Source organism: Halichoeres trimaculatus, unplaced genomic scaffold (genome assembly GCF_033239565.1).
Source record: "Halichoeres trimaculatus isolate MK-OKI-2021-1 unplaced genomic scaffold, fHalTri1.1 fHalTri1_scaffold_6, whole genome shotgun sequence".
NCBI lineage: Eukaryota > Metazoa > Chordata > Actinopteri > Labriformes > Labridae > Halichoeres > Halichoeres trimaculatus.
In genome coordinates, this window is record NW_027437184.1 from 32151207 (window position 1) to 32164049 (window position 12843).

A 12843-nucleotide genomic window follows, 5' to 3' on the forward strand; every position below is an offset into this window, starting at 1 on the left:
ATCGTCACTTACCATGTGACAGTGGCTGCATTTCTCTTGGCGGCACACAGACTTCTATGAAACAAAACTTGATTGCATTTTGTATCAAAGAGCCATCGTTGCTCTTTGTTTACTGTGTTGCGTTTTTCTTCTTCGCTGGATTTATTAGCAGGGTACACAGTGTCGCGCTGCTATGGCATCACACTGTTATGTCATAACGGAGCTTATAGGTTGCTGTGTGGTTCAGTAACATAAAATCCTATAACACCACAGTTTGGAGGATACAGTTAAGAACATACAGTATTTCTACTCATCAGTATGATGTGGGAAACTGAGTGCAGCTTAGTTTATTGCCAGCTCTTGACCTTGACTCTTGACCTTTATTGTGACAGATTTTTGTTTTTAATCTGGTGTCATCCTATTTCAGTTGGTGTTGTTCCAGAGTTGACAGCTTTGCATCATTGAAAGCTTCTGTATTTATCAGCAGCTGGTTAGTTTGCAGAGAAACAGACGTCCTGCCTTCCTTCCTGATGTTCTGGACTCAGAAACCAGCTCCCCGCTGTTGTTGGCAACCGTCTCCAGGAAGTGTCTCCCCTCTCTGTGCTGCGCTGCGTGTAAACAAGCTCTTTTATTCATTGTCTGGGCCAAGAGGGGTGGGTGGGGAGGTGCTGTGGGGACACGGAGAGAGAGATAGAAAGAGAGGAAAGGGAGGAAAGGGAGAGTGAGAGGGAGGTGAAGTCAGTGTTGAGGAATGCGCCTGGGCAAGCCCTCTGGTTGACACAGCCCAGATGACTGTGAGGGAATCCTTGGCAGAAGGAAGCCGGGGAACCCCGTTCACCACCTCCAGCCTTTCCCTCCCTCCCTCCCTCCTTCCCTCCCTCCTTCCCCTTTAGTCTGTCTGGTCCTTTCACTCAATCCGTCTTTGTCTGCAGCCCTCAGCCAGCCTGTCTGCCATAAAAACATTATACAACCAGGGAGGCGCAGTAATGGGGAAACCGGCTTATGTCCGACTGCTGGAGCATGGAAAACAGCAGAACCCACTTCTCCACATTTCTGCTGCCGCTGTGGGCAGAGTGCAGCCAAAAGTCCTCCGTGAGTTCATCCGTGTCCAACCTGAACTCTGAAAAGCTTCCAGACGGCAAGTTTGAAAAGCTTTTCACAATGACTCATCAGCTGTGATTACACGGGAGGAGGACGGGCTCTTGTGGAGCAGAGACACGACCTCTACGACGGGTCAATCTGTTCAAAAATTCAGTTTCATGGAGGCGTTATCGAATCAAAGCGCTCGTTTTTATGCCTTTTAAGTACTTGACTTCTCTTAAATAGCTTCTTTGTGATGCAATAATGTGCTCTCTGGTTTTTATTACAAACCAAATTAGGAAAGTTATTCCATCTACCAGACAACTTTTTCATTACCTCTGGCAAAGCCTGCACTCTCCCGACCACCCAATAACAACATTTGGAAGCACTAGAGGCGTCCCAGGACTCTTAACGTGAAATGAATTTCTTTCCGCCAGTGGCACGTGTAATGCATGTGGCAGCGAGGTTTTCTGTTTTTGGAAGGAGGCTATAAGCTCACGTCATGGCTCTTCCCCTTTCCAGCCGCTCTCCTCACAGGGTCACGTTTAAGACTCATGTAGCCTGGTCCTCCCAAAACATGCAGAGAAACACGAGGTTTCCACTGCTTAAAGGAGAACTCCCACTCCACCAGAGAGAACAAAAACAAAGACTTTAGAGGGAAAGAAAACACATCAAACTGAGCCTAAATTAACTCCATCAGCTGAATATCACCAGTCTTCAGAGAGGATGGATGGTGTTTGTTACATCACAACCTGTTTGGTCTTTCTTGTGTTTCTGACAAACTCGGTGACTAATCACATCTGTGTCTCTTTTATGGTGACACAAATCAACAGCTCCTGTCGATAAAAATGGTTTCAGATAGTGACTGATGTGTTTTCTGCTCACACTGACTCATGTGTTGTGCTCTGGTTATCAAATCATCAGAGAGGAGAAGATGCCCAGTCTGTCTAAAACGCTCCTGAAAATACAGCTTTTCATTTGAAGGGACAGATGAGGAATGACAAGACGATGTGAAGGAGCGAAGCCGAGTGTTGTGTTTACCGAGGGAGTTTATCCCCATGTACTGATGATAGAAAAGGGAGGTTAGCGCTGCTGATCACTGAGTAATGAAGTCAGGCTGTTCGAGGCCGAGTCTGCAGCATGAATGTCAATGACATCACCCAAGTCTGGAGAAGGGAAAGCGTTGACTAGATGAGCCGACCAAGGCTGCTTCTTTCTAAAAAAGTCTTTTCAGGTGGCTCACAAACTATTGATTATTTCCAACATCGAAGGTAACTTTTCTCTTTTTAGCAACATCTGAAGAAAGTCACCTCTGAAATAAAATATCAGAAGGGCAAGAAGCTGCAGCCTGTCAGGTGTTAACTGTAGGCTTATTTCATATAAGGAGAAACCAATGGAGCTTATATGCTTCTCTTAACTTTAGCAGCAGGAATCTACATATTTATATCTTGGCATCATGATTTTTGTGCATAATTTCTTCATCCATAATGACTCGACGAAGCCTACATTTTTTGAATTGAGTTGTTAAAGGCTAAAAGTTATTAATATTTTGGCATAATCAGAGCTGTGGCTGATTTGGGCACATTGTAGCCATCGCTTAAGAGGCGCACCAGCTCTGATCTGTGGCCATTTCTAGATTGGATGTCAGTTGTAAAGAGTCATCAGTTTGGCCATCTTTACTGTTTATAACAGCTGTTCTTGACACTGCCTTCTAAACTAGCTGTACACACTGATTTGGGAAAATTTAGTATGTAGGAAAAAAAAATTCTGTATCCCAAAAATATCCAGATGTCCGACTGATTAAGAAAAATTCGGTCTACCTTGCATACTTCTTTTTCTTTTTCTGTTCATGGTGTGGCACCCAGTTATAGTAGTAGTCCTACTTAGTAGGATGAGTTAGTACGACTACAAAACTACGATTCTAACATTCAACAGCTGGGTTTAACAGTTCAATACATTCACAGTGGAGTAATGTTAAAGAAATACCCACAGGTAACTGCTGCTGTTACAAAAACAATTCAGCGATCAAATTAACTTCTGTTTTTCCAACACTAAAAACCATAACAGCCAAAAAAACACAGATGGCGTTATTGTATATTTCATATTTATAAGACATCATCAAGATTCACAGTGGACTACGTCCTTGTTGAGAACAGCTGATGCTCAAAATTCTTCTACTTATCACCTGCTTTTTTTTTTTTTACAAACTTCAAGCCCAATGAAAAAGACACTTAAAGGAGCTGTGAGGAGTTTCTAATTGATCTTATAAAAAGTCTCCCGTCTAGATATATGCCTGATTGTAATACACACTTCAAAATGAGATTATCAGCACCAATATAGCTGGTTACGGGTTATTTAAAAAATGCTACTTCTAAGCCTTACGATCAGGTCGAGCAGGACCGGGTTGATTTACAGCACACCTAGGTCTCTATGACAACACCATGCTGGCTAATTTTGTAGTGATGGTGGACACTGGAGCCTAACTGTCAGACAGAAAAAGGACAGAAGAGCAGAAGAAAGATAAACAGGAGAGAGATACAGCGCCAGCTAAAGGCTAACACAGGAGCTAAACTGTTTGTGATAATGTTCATTCCAACCCACAGTCAGCAGTTATTCTGCAGTGGTCTGTTCAAACTTGAGAGTCTATCAATAAAATGAAGAGTGAGGTTACGTTAGCTCTGCTTGGTAGATGACTGGCAGGACATTAAGAAGATTCGCTCACGTTACACATTACAGACATGTCTTAGAGCACTGGACCGCCAGCTGTGCTAAATATAGACAGCTACTAAACTACAAACAAACTGGTAGTGTATACTTGTTATCACGTTAGCCTGCAGATACGTCTGAGCACCAGGCTGCCAGGTCGCTAACATATAGGCAGCGACAACAGTTGTTTGATGTCAAACCATATCGCTACCTAACTGTAGTGATCAGTCCCTAACTAACTCCCTAACCCATTTGTTTCTGATACAATCTTTCGAGGCCTATTTTTGACGTAATACTGAAAAAGCTTGATTCCAACCGATTCCAACCCACAGTCAGCAGTTATTCTGCAGTGGTCTGTTCAAACTTGAGAGTCTATCAATAAAATGAAGTGTGAGGTTACGTTAGCTCTGATTGGTAGATGACTGGCAGGACATAACCAGGATCCACTAATGTTACACATTACAGACATGTCTTAGAGCACCAGGCTGCCAGCTGTGCTAAATATAAACAGCTACTTAACTACTGTACAAACTGACAGTTTTACTTGTTGTCACATTAGCCTACAGATACGTTAGAGCACCTGGCTGACATATAGCCAGCTACTACAACGTTAGCTTGATGTCACTTTTCAAACCGTATGTGCTATATAACTGTACTGATTAATACCTTATCTCAGCGCATTGTATCCAGTAAAAAGGAAATTTGTTTTGATCCGATCTCCATTTAATTCCAAAACAAACACACCTCGCCAAAAGTAATTTACGACGGTGCGCAGAGACTCCTGGCCTGAAGGTGGCGATGCAGTCCAATTAAAACAAATCCTCATAGCATCTTGAACTAAAATGAAAACCTGAAATCATAAAATGATTTTTATTTTTTGCTTTGTTAATCACCTCAACAAATGAGCATCAAAACTAATCTGAAACAGTGTTTAATCACCATCAGCTGATCTAAAAACTGTCGTCTGTTTCTGCACCACTTCCTGGTTTGTTTGTGTGCATCTAAAAACAATGTAAACAACACATTCAGCTAACTGGTCGCTACATAAGTAGTTTTGAGTGGGTGACTCAATGGTGGTTGTAGCACCAGTTTAACCTCTAAGCTGGACGGGACATTTTTCCCACCTGTGCTCAGACGCAGAGAGTCAGTAGACAGCAGTATTGAATGTATACTTCGATAGTGACCTTCAGTGTTCATCATTTTGATAAATCCACTCTACAGTTTTGGTATTGACACCATGGTAATTTATTACCCATTACAGTATTGAAATAAACTATTCTCAGTATACTGGCATAGTGCGCATCAACAGCAAAAAGGAAGTAGTATCATGGTTTTCTATTTTCTTTCTTTTTTGTTGTTTTGTTTACATCTTGTACAGTATGGATAAGAATGTGAAAGAAGTATTAATATTTTTTTTCCTTTTTTTGAATTTGTGTTTGCTTGTAGATTGTAGTTTGTCTTTTTGGTGTTTTTGTTTCTTTATGTGAAGGCAGCTGAGGCGAGTTTTGACCACAGAGAGATTCATCTGAACAGACCGCACTCCTCCATCCTCTTCACAGAAGATATATTGAGTCCAATCCTGCAGATGATTTAAAAGCATTGGGTAGCTGACGGACCCTCAGTGATCTCAGATAACCTTTTGCAGGAGCAGGATATGAGCAATCAAAGTGGTATCAGAGGCCCTGGTTAGGTCTTATGAAGCTGTTTGTTATTACACTGTCTGTATGCATCAGGTTTCTCAGAACCCAGAGGCTACACGAAAGGTATTAATGCCTGAATTTAAGACATACAGAGTAGAGAAGAGGTCGTTAATAGTTCCTCTCTGTAGCATACTAACAAACAGACAAAGCAGATGAAAAACAACATGCTGCCTCTGTTTTTCAGCTTCAATCATCTTTTACCAACTGATAAATGTGTGTGTCTCTGCTTTTTACAGCCAAGCTCAGTCGATCAAATGTATTAACTGATTTCTTTTTGTCTCTCTCCTCCACCCTGTCCTGTCCGGCTGATCCCTTTACAACCGTGGTGGTGTGACATCCACAGAGCTCCCAGCTGAAGAAGGTAAATATTGATTTTTCCTGTGAGCTGCAGGTCCTCCTCCCTTTTACTACCTGATTAAGTGTCTCACTGCTTTTCTCTTTGGTGGACTGAAGGGCTAAACTTTGGGAGGGGACACCAGTGAAGCGCACACATCACTTCTCTTCTGTAAACACAGGGATTGTCTCTCTTTACAACTGCTTATGTGTAGCAGAGAAATAAAGTTGATGCATACGGATACTTTCCGCCACTTTTAAGTACTAAAGCATACTCTGGCTCCTCTCCTCTCCTCTGTGAAATCCTTTATTTTATTTCACTGCCATGCGTAGAAATGATGTGCATTTGTCTTTGCATTTTCCAGGGAAGTCCCTGTGGGAGCTGGTGGTGGAGCAGTTTGAGGACCTCCTGGTCAGGATCCTGCTGCTGGCTGCCTGTGTCTCATTTGTAAGTACGACACAGATCATTAAAACTCCACTAGCCCTCATCTTATTTGTTCTTAATCTTGATTCTCAAATGTACTCTTCCTGTGGGACTTGGAAACCAAATTGGACAGTGGACAGGAAATTGCCACTTAATAGAGTCCTCCATTAGCTTTAGGTAGCAATTATTCCTGTAAGAGCGCTGCTCGCCTCGGTTAGGGCGCCTCGTTCATGCTGAAGATTGTCTATTACAGCTTTTCTACACAGTGTTGTATGGTTCAGCGAGAGGCTGAGGTCCCTCAAGTACTCAGATTTCCAACCTGAAGTGCCTGAACATCTTAACAATGGGCTATATCAAACAGGACCGTCACACTTTGTATCTGAAGAGATGTTTTAGAGCGCCACGACAGCGGTCACCATGTTGGAAATAGTGTCTCAGCTTAACTTTGGCTCAAACTTGAAAGGGTGAAGCTGAGACAGATCACAAGTTTCCTTCACTTTGATCACCTGCCAGCTTCCTATGTCCATAGTTGTTCAAAAGTCAGCCTCAATAAAATCAAATGTTTAGATGATTGGGTTTCTTTACAGACAGCCTCAAGTGGACACTCAAAGAACTGCATTTTGTTTTTGCTCTGCCACATCGGCCTCATTTTTCCACAGCAGGGATCACTGTTTGGTCTGATAACCCTGCAGTCTGAATGCCCACATTGTTTTTTTTTTTCCCAATGAAAAATAACTTGCTCTTTATCACTTCCTTCAATATTTGCTGTGTGAATGTCAGTGTGAGAATAAGATTCACTTTATCTTAAAACTGACCCAGCAGCAGTTACAGGCGTCAAAAGGCTCTATGTAATAGCAGTTTTTAGCCGTTTACAACATTTTCTAGCAAGAGTTTGAATTTAGTTTCATAAATCATCAAATATCAAGACTCTTTTTAGGATCTGCAGCCATCCATGCAGTGACCTGAGTAGGTGGGGAAACTAAGAACAGGAGCACTTGCATCGATCTTTGGATTGCGTCTCTTTAAGTCCTGAACTCATGAACAAATTACATAGTGCATTTTCTTTGTCCTGTTGAACGTTAATTATCACAGTTCTACATACAAAAGCTTTGAACTGTCTATTTTCTTTGCTTTAAAACACTTTAAAGTGACTTAGAGATCACATAAGACATCTTTCACAAACTGATGTGACACAGAGTGCAAAACCCAGGATTGCTCATCCATACTCTTATCGAAGTGTTATAGCTCAATCATAAATGTACATTGCACTTTAGACTGTAGATCATTAACTCAATACGACTGGTTCTGAATTACAAAACAAATACACATCTTAAGAACATTTAAACTAGAGATAGACCGATATGGATTTTTCCGGACTGATACCGATTATTTGTAGTCTAGAAGGCCAGTAACCGATATTTGAAGCCGATATTACAGTCGAAGTGCAAATATTGGTGTCAAAATTTTGAACAATATGAGCTCCAACACTTAACTTCATTCAAATACCTTTAAGCATGAGTTTATTAAACAGCACCCAGGCTCAGCAGCATGTTTTATAAAGTTAAATGAAAACTTAAAAAAAATAGCTAAAGTTTTCAACGGTAAATAAAGTTTTCCAAAATTTCAATGTAACTGTAATAACTGTAATAACTGCACTGCTGATTGGCTGATTCCCAAGCCATGGCTCTGCTTGGAACCAATCAGATGGTGCAGTGGGTGGGACAGTGCTGGGGACTGAGTAGTGACTGCAGACAGCAAAGCCGCTGCATCACAGCTGTAACAGCAAAGTTTTAAATTTGTTTCTTATTGGCCGTCACATTTAAAAAAAGGCAGATGCCTATATGCCACAAAATGCCAAATATCGGCCCCGAGAATCGGTCCGTCCCTAATTTAAATGCACCTAAAGTCACATCAGGAGCCGTCAAACATGAATGGGAGCGTTATGCCAAGTATAAAAACACTACAGAGATTAAACAAAGTGCAAGACTACATTTTGCCACCCCGATTTCCTGTGATTCAATAAACTTATGTTTAATTTAATACAAACACAAACTGAAACTACAATCTATGTCCTGCAAAAGTAATATGAAGCTTAATGCTTTCATTTACTGCGGTTTTAACCGGCTACTAACCTGTAGAACAAAGGTAGAGTCTCAGAGTCAGAAGAACAGAGCACTTGTATCTTTCTCCAGATTGCGTCTGAGGGCAGGACGTCTGTCCACAGAAGGCAACCAGAGTGCGTGACTACAGTGACAAAAAGGTTCCGCTTTTATGTTTCTCTCCTCTACTCAACAATGTGTTCACAGTGACACATCTTGAAAATACTACATAATACTCTTGTCATATACAAAACATATTTATAAAGACTGGTGCTTGACAAAGGTTGATTTATTGATCACAACAAAAACAGCAATAACACTAAATGTAGTTACACATGTTTAGGTGTACCACAGATGCAGAGGCGGAAAAGCACCGAAGCAAACATGGCGAGTGCCCTAGGGGATCCTGTACCTGCACACAGACAAATGCCTCTTTACTAAAATGTGAATGCTTTCACAAAGTGGCAGCATTACAAATTACAAAACTTTTTTAAAGATGTGTTTGTGAGGAACAGTGTCACACCAATCTCAGCTCAGTTATGCTGACTTTTGTTACTGAAGCAGTCTGAGGTGAGGCGATCTTCACAGACAGATTAGCACCAACTGTGGACAAAAATTGAGTACATTTTTGTTTGTTTTTGTATTTTACAAAAAAGCATCTGGTGTGTCCATCTCTAACCTGTGACCTCTTGACTCTGCAAAGTAAAACTAGAAGAATCAGGGAATCGGAGGATACAGAATCACTTGTGAAGTGATAGCGGGGTGAGCTTTGCATGCATGGCTATGCAAATCAATAGTCCTTAAGCCACAGGTACAAATTCAAATTGACTTCCAGAGGTGATCTTTTCCTACAATGTATGTTACAAAAACAATTCAGAGGTTTCAAGCAACCATACTCTTACATATCCACACTGAAAAATGTGTTTTCACGATATGAGACCTTTAACAAAATAAGTATGAGACTATAAAAAGGGCTTCTGAAGGTTAAAAAAATCAAACAGCTGGATTAATTTAGCTCAAAGTAGAAGTTATTATAACTGTGTTAAACAGGCATGAGTAAGAGAAGGAGTGCAGTTTTAACTCCTGAACTGAAGAAGACATAAAAAAATACACATGGATATATTCTGGCTGTAAAAGGTAGAAGTCAAAAAGAGCTCCTTTGAGGGACATTATTACAGACCTTCATCTACAGATAGCTCAACCATACTTTTCAGAGACTTTCATTTGTAACTTTAAACTCTAAAATATGATGTTCGTAATAAAAAAAAGAACAAAATTAGATTCAAACTACTAAAAAGACCTGTTTGTGTTTATCACTTGGAAAGGAGATGTTTTGCCTGATGCTTTAAATTCTTTTCCAGCACAGTAAAAAGTGTTTATGTGAGATACCACCATCTCTGCTGATAGGAAACAGGTAGAGCTTTTCAGCCACGCTGGAAACACAACCATCCATCATAACTCCATCTGCCGCCGCTGCACCTGGCACCGCGGTGACCCTGCTCTGTGAAAGTCTGAGAGGGGTGGAGAGGGGGAATCCTGCCTGCATAATGACTTTTTTCCATCTGTTACGACACGTCCCCGGAGTCCCTGGATGGAATTGCTGTTTCTATTCCTGAAAGTAGGAAAATTGCTCTATAAATGTATATGACACAATGTATCCTCCCTGGTTGTTGGTGAGAGGCTCTTCGAGGAGGTGTGGGCGGGTTGTTAGAGCAGGACTGTGCAGTGTGGGCTCACTTTACCTCATGTAAACCAGGCTGTCCTCACTTTAAAAAGCTGTTTTGAAGAGGAACAAAGCCTCTGTTAGACTCTTAAAGCTGTTCGACAGCGTCAGCCCTGCCTGCTTTGTTTTTAGTCAAGTGACCTGATCTGACTTTAAATAAGGAATATATCACCCTCTGCAGATCCTGCCTGTTGATAAATCATACTTTTTTAATCCTTAAGCTTTTAAACTTTTCCACTGGCTCTCAGTTTTGTCCTGGGTATTATCCGGGAGTGGCAGGAAAAGAGAGGACAGAGGAGTAAAAGTTGAACCCTTCCCTGGGACTCATTTGGCTGAAATTTTGAATATTCAAACTGCGATGATTAGACTCTGCTTTGCATGTAATGAGACTGAAGCACATTATCAGACAAAACGAGGCCGGCTCTGGGACACGTGTGGCCTTCATATTTTCCACTTTGACACACAGACTACAACAATTCATATGAAAGAGGGAATATTATCTGAAAATGAAAAGCTATGTTGCAAAAAAAAAAGTTTTAAAGTTCTGCTGAAGGAATGGTCCCTGGGTTCATTCAGTTTGTTATTTATTTTTTGCCAGATATGATTAGACATTTCCAGCATCTGCACAGGCCTAGCTAGAACAGTTTGTCAGTAAACAAGCAACGTACAAAAATTTAGGATTCTGATGATATGCCAAATAAACACAAAAAAACTTTTTGCTGAAATATGCAAGGTTGGGCCTTTAGAAGACCTTGTCTCAATAGCAAAATATCTCTCTCACAGACCTTGTACTAATTGTTCAGCATCAATGGAGCCTTCCCAGATAAGTAAGCTACTTATGTCATGGGTATTAATGTATCCCCATACCTTCAGAGTTGCTTGATAATTCGCCAGGCTGATTATTTTGGCCAATATTTGGCATTTTGAGGTATATTGGCGTCGGCCTTTTTTGTTAGTTTGACGGCAGATAAGCAATAAATTTAAAACTCTCTTAATGTTTAGCTCTGGTGCAGCCATGCTTCTCTGTCTGCAGTCACTGCCCTGTTCCTCGCATTGTCCCGCCCACAGACTCCTACCTCCTACCATCTGATTGGCTGCTTTTTTTTTTTTTTTTTTTTTTCTGTCTTAAGTACTGGGTACCAATACTCATGTATTCATGTACCTTGTTAGGTACCTAAATGCATCCTTGTGGGGGAGTGGAAGAGTAGGCAATTTTCCATGCTGGACATGAACACAGCATTTCAAGGTTATATATTGAAGAATAAATATGTTAAATTGAAAATAATATATTTATTTTATTGTCAAATAAATTGATATTTTTTACCACATAAACACAAAAAAAGTACCAAAATTTGGTACCATTGAGTACTGGTACCAATTCCCAGGTGCCAGGCATCGGTACCGTATCGTTTCAAATGTGAAAGGTACCCATCCCTAATCTCTAACTTGATTTGAACTGTGTGTTCATAAAATGTTGGTTCTTCTCTTTAGAGTGCGAGCATGGCTGCGTCCATGTCTTCCAAAAAGAATGTCAAACTTTTTTGCTCAACTACAGGATAGTTTTTACTTCATCTTAAATGATCCTAAACCAGGGACTACAAAACCTTTCGGCCTAAGACCTCAAAATAGTGATGCCACATGAACAAAAATGATATTTAATTTTCGTGATCGGCAGAAAATCCGACTACCTATGTGCACATATTTCTGTTTCCTAAATTAATCTGCCTCCAATGTTACCCCAGTTATCCTGGTTAGATCAAACATTTTCTCATTTCATGGTTTCATAATAATTCGAACCCCTTGTTTTTTGCTTATATTTTCCCTAATGTTGTTAAAAATGCAATTATAAATATAAAGTTTCTGATTGAAGATATTTTGTGAACCCCATCCTCAGGGAATCTTAACTGACTCCAAAAGGTCACCACATGTCTAAATTGTATCTGTGGTATCTTTAGTGGATGCAGCAATAGACTGAGTTCATGTCTGCTTTTAATGCAGAGACTTCCACTACAGAGTCATGTCTGCTTTTGTGCCTTAGGGCATTGAAAGTAGAGCTATCCAGTGTTTTTTATTTGCCCTGTTCAGAGATGTTTACAGATTCTCTTGTGTATTTGGTGATATTGTGTGCTTTAGATGATAAAACCCTCAAATCTTTTGCAGTATCACCCTGAAGAGCATAATTGGGGGTTTGTTGGACCAACACTTCAGATACTCAGCGTCTCTGGAGTGTTCTTCACACAACTTTACCAGTGTCTCATTGTCCCTGTCCCCACATTTGAGGCTGTAAGCTTGCAGTCAGACCACTCTCCGATATGACTTTTAATAGAGTATGGCCTCACCAAAAGCCACAGCCGCCACCTGAAACAATCAGAGCACTTCCTCCCTTTGAGCTGAGGAAAGAAACATGGTTGAGCTTTTATTTAGTTTTCCACGTCACTGCACCAAGCCGAGCTAATGCTGATGAGGTCAGGAGATTGAAGCAGGAGTGGACTAAAGGGCCGAGTCACTCTTAGATTACATTTTGATACTTCTTTGTTTGCCGTTCATTTTTCAGTGAGTGACCTTAAGAGTGTTCCTTTGGATCAGCGTGCTATGACTTAATGTGTTTTTCTGTTTTGCAGAGCTCTGTGTGATGCTCAGAACTCAGGAGATATTCAGTCATAATGGGCCATCTGTCTGCATGTGTCTCAGCGTTCAGTAATACATGTGGAGTGTGAGAACTGCAGTGTTTTAAGCTCTAAAGGGTTTTTTTGGTGATGTCTCAAAAATGTTAAATCGTTGCTTCATTTTGCCTGGGAG

The 12843-nt window shown here is 40.8% G+C and overlaps 1 protein-coding gene across 2 annotated transcripts in view; it reads left to right on the forward strand.

Annotated features, from left to right (window-relative positions):
* Positions 1-12843, forward strand: part of atp2a3 (ATPase sarcoplasmic/endoplasmic reticulum Ca2+ transporting 3) — a 111448-nt gene that overhangs the window by 20095 nt on the left and 78510 nt on the right. For both annotated transcript variants that reach the window (XM_074671466.1, XM_074671465.1), the window contains exons 2-3: positions 5809-5826; positions 6164-6246. In XM_074671466.1, coding sequence (XP_074527567.1) covers positions 5809-5826; positions 6164-6246 — 101 coding nt within the window. The remainder of the gene's footprint in view (positions 1-5808; positions 5827-6163; positions 6247-12843) is intronic.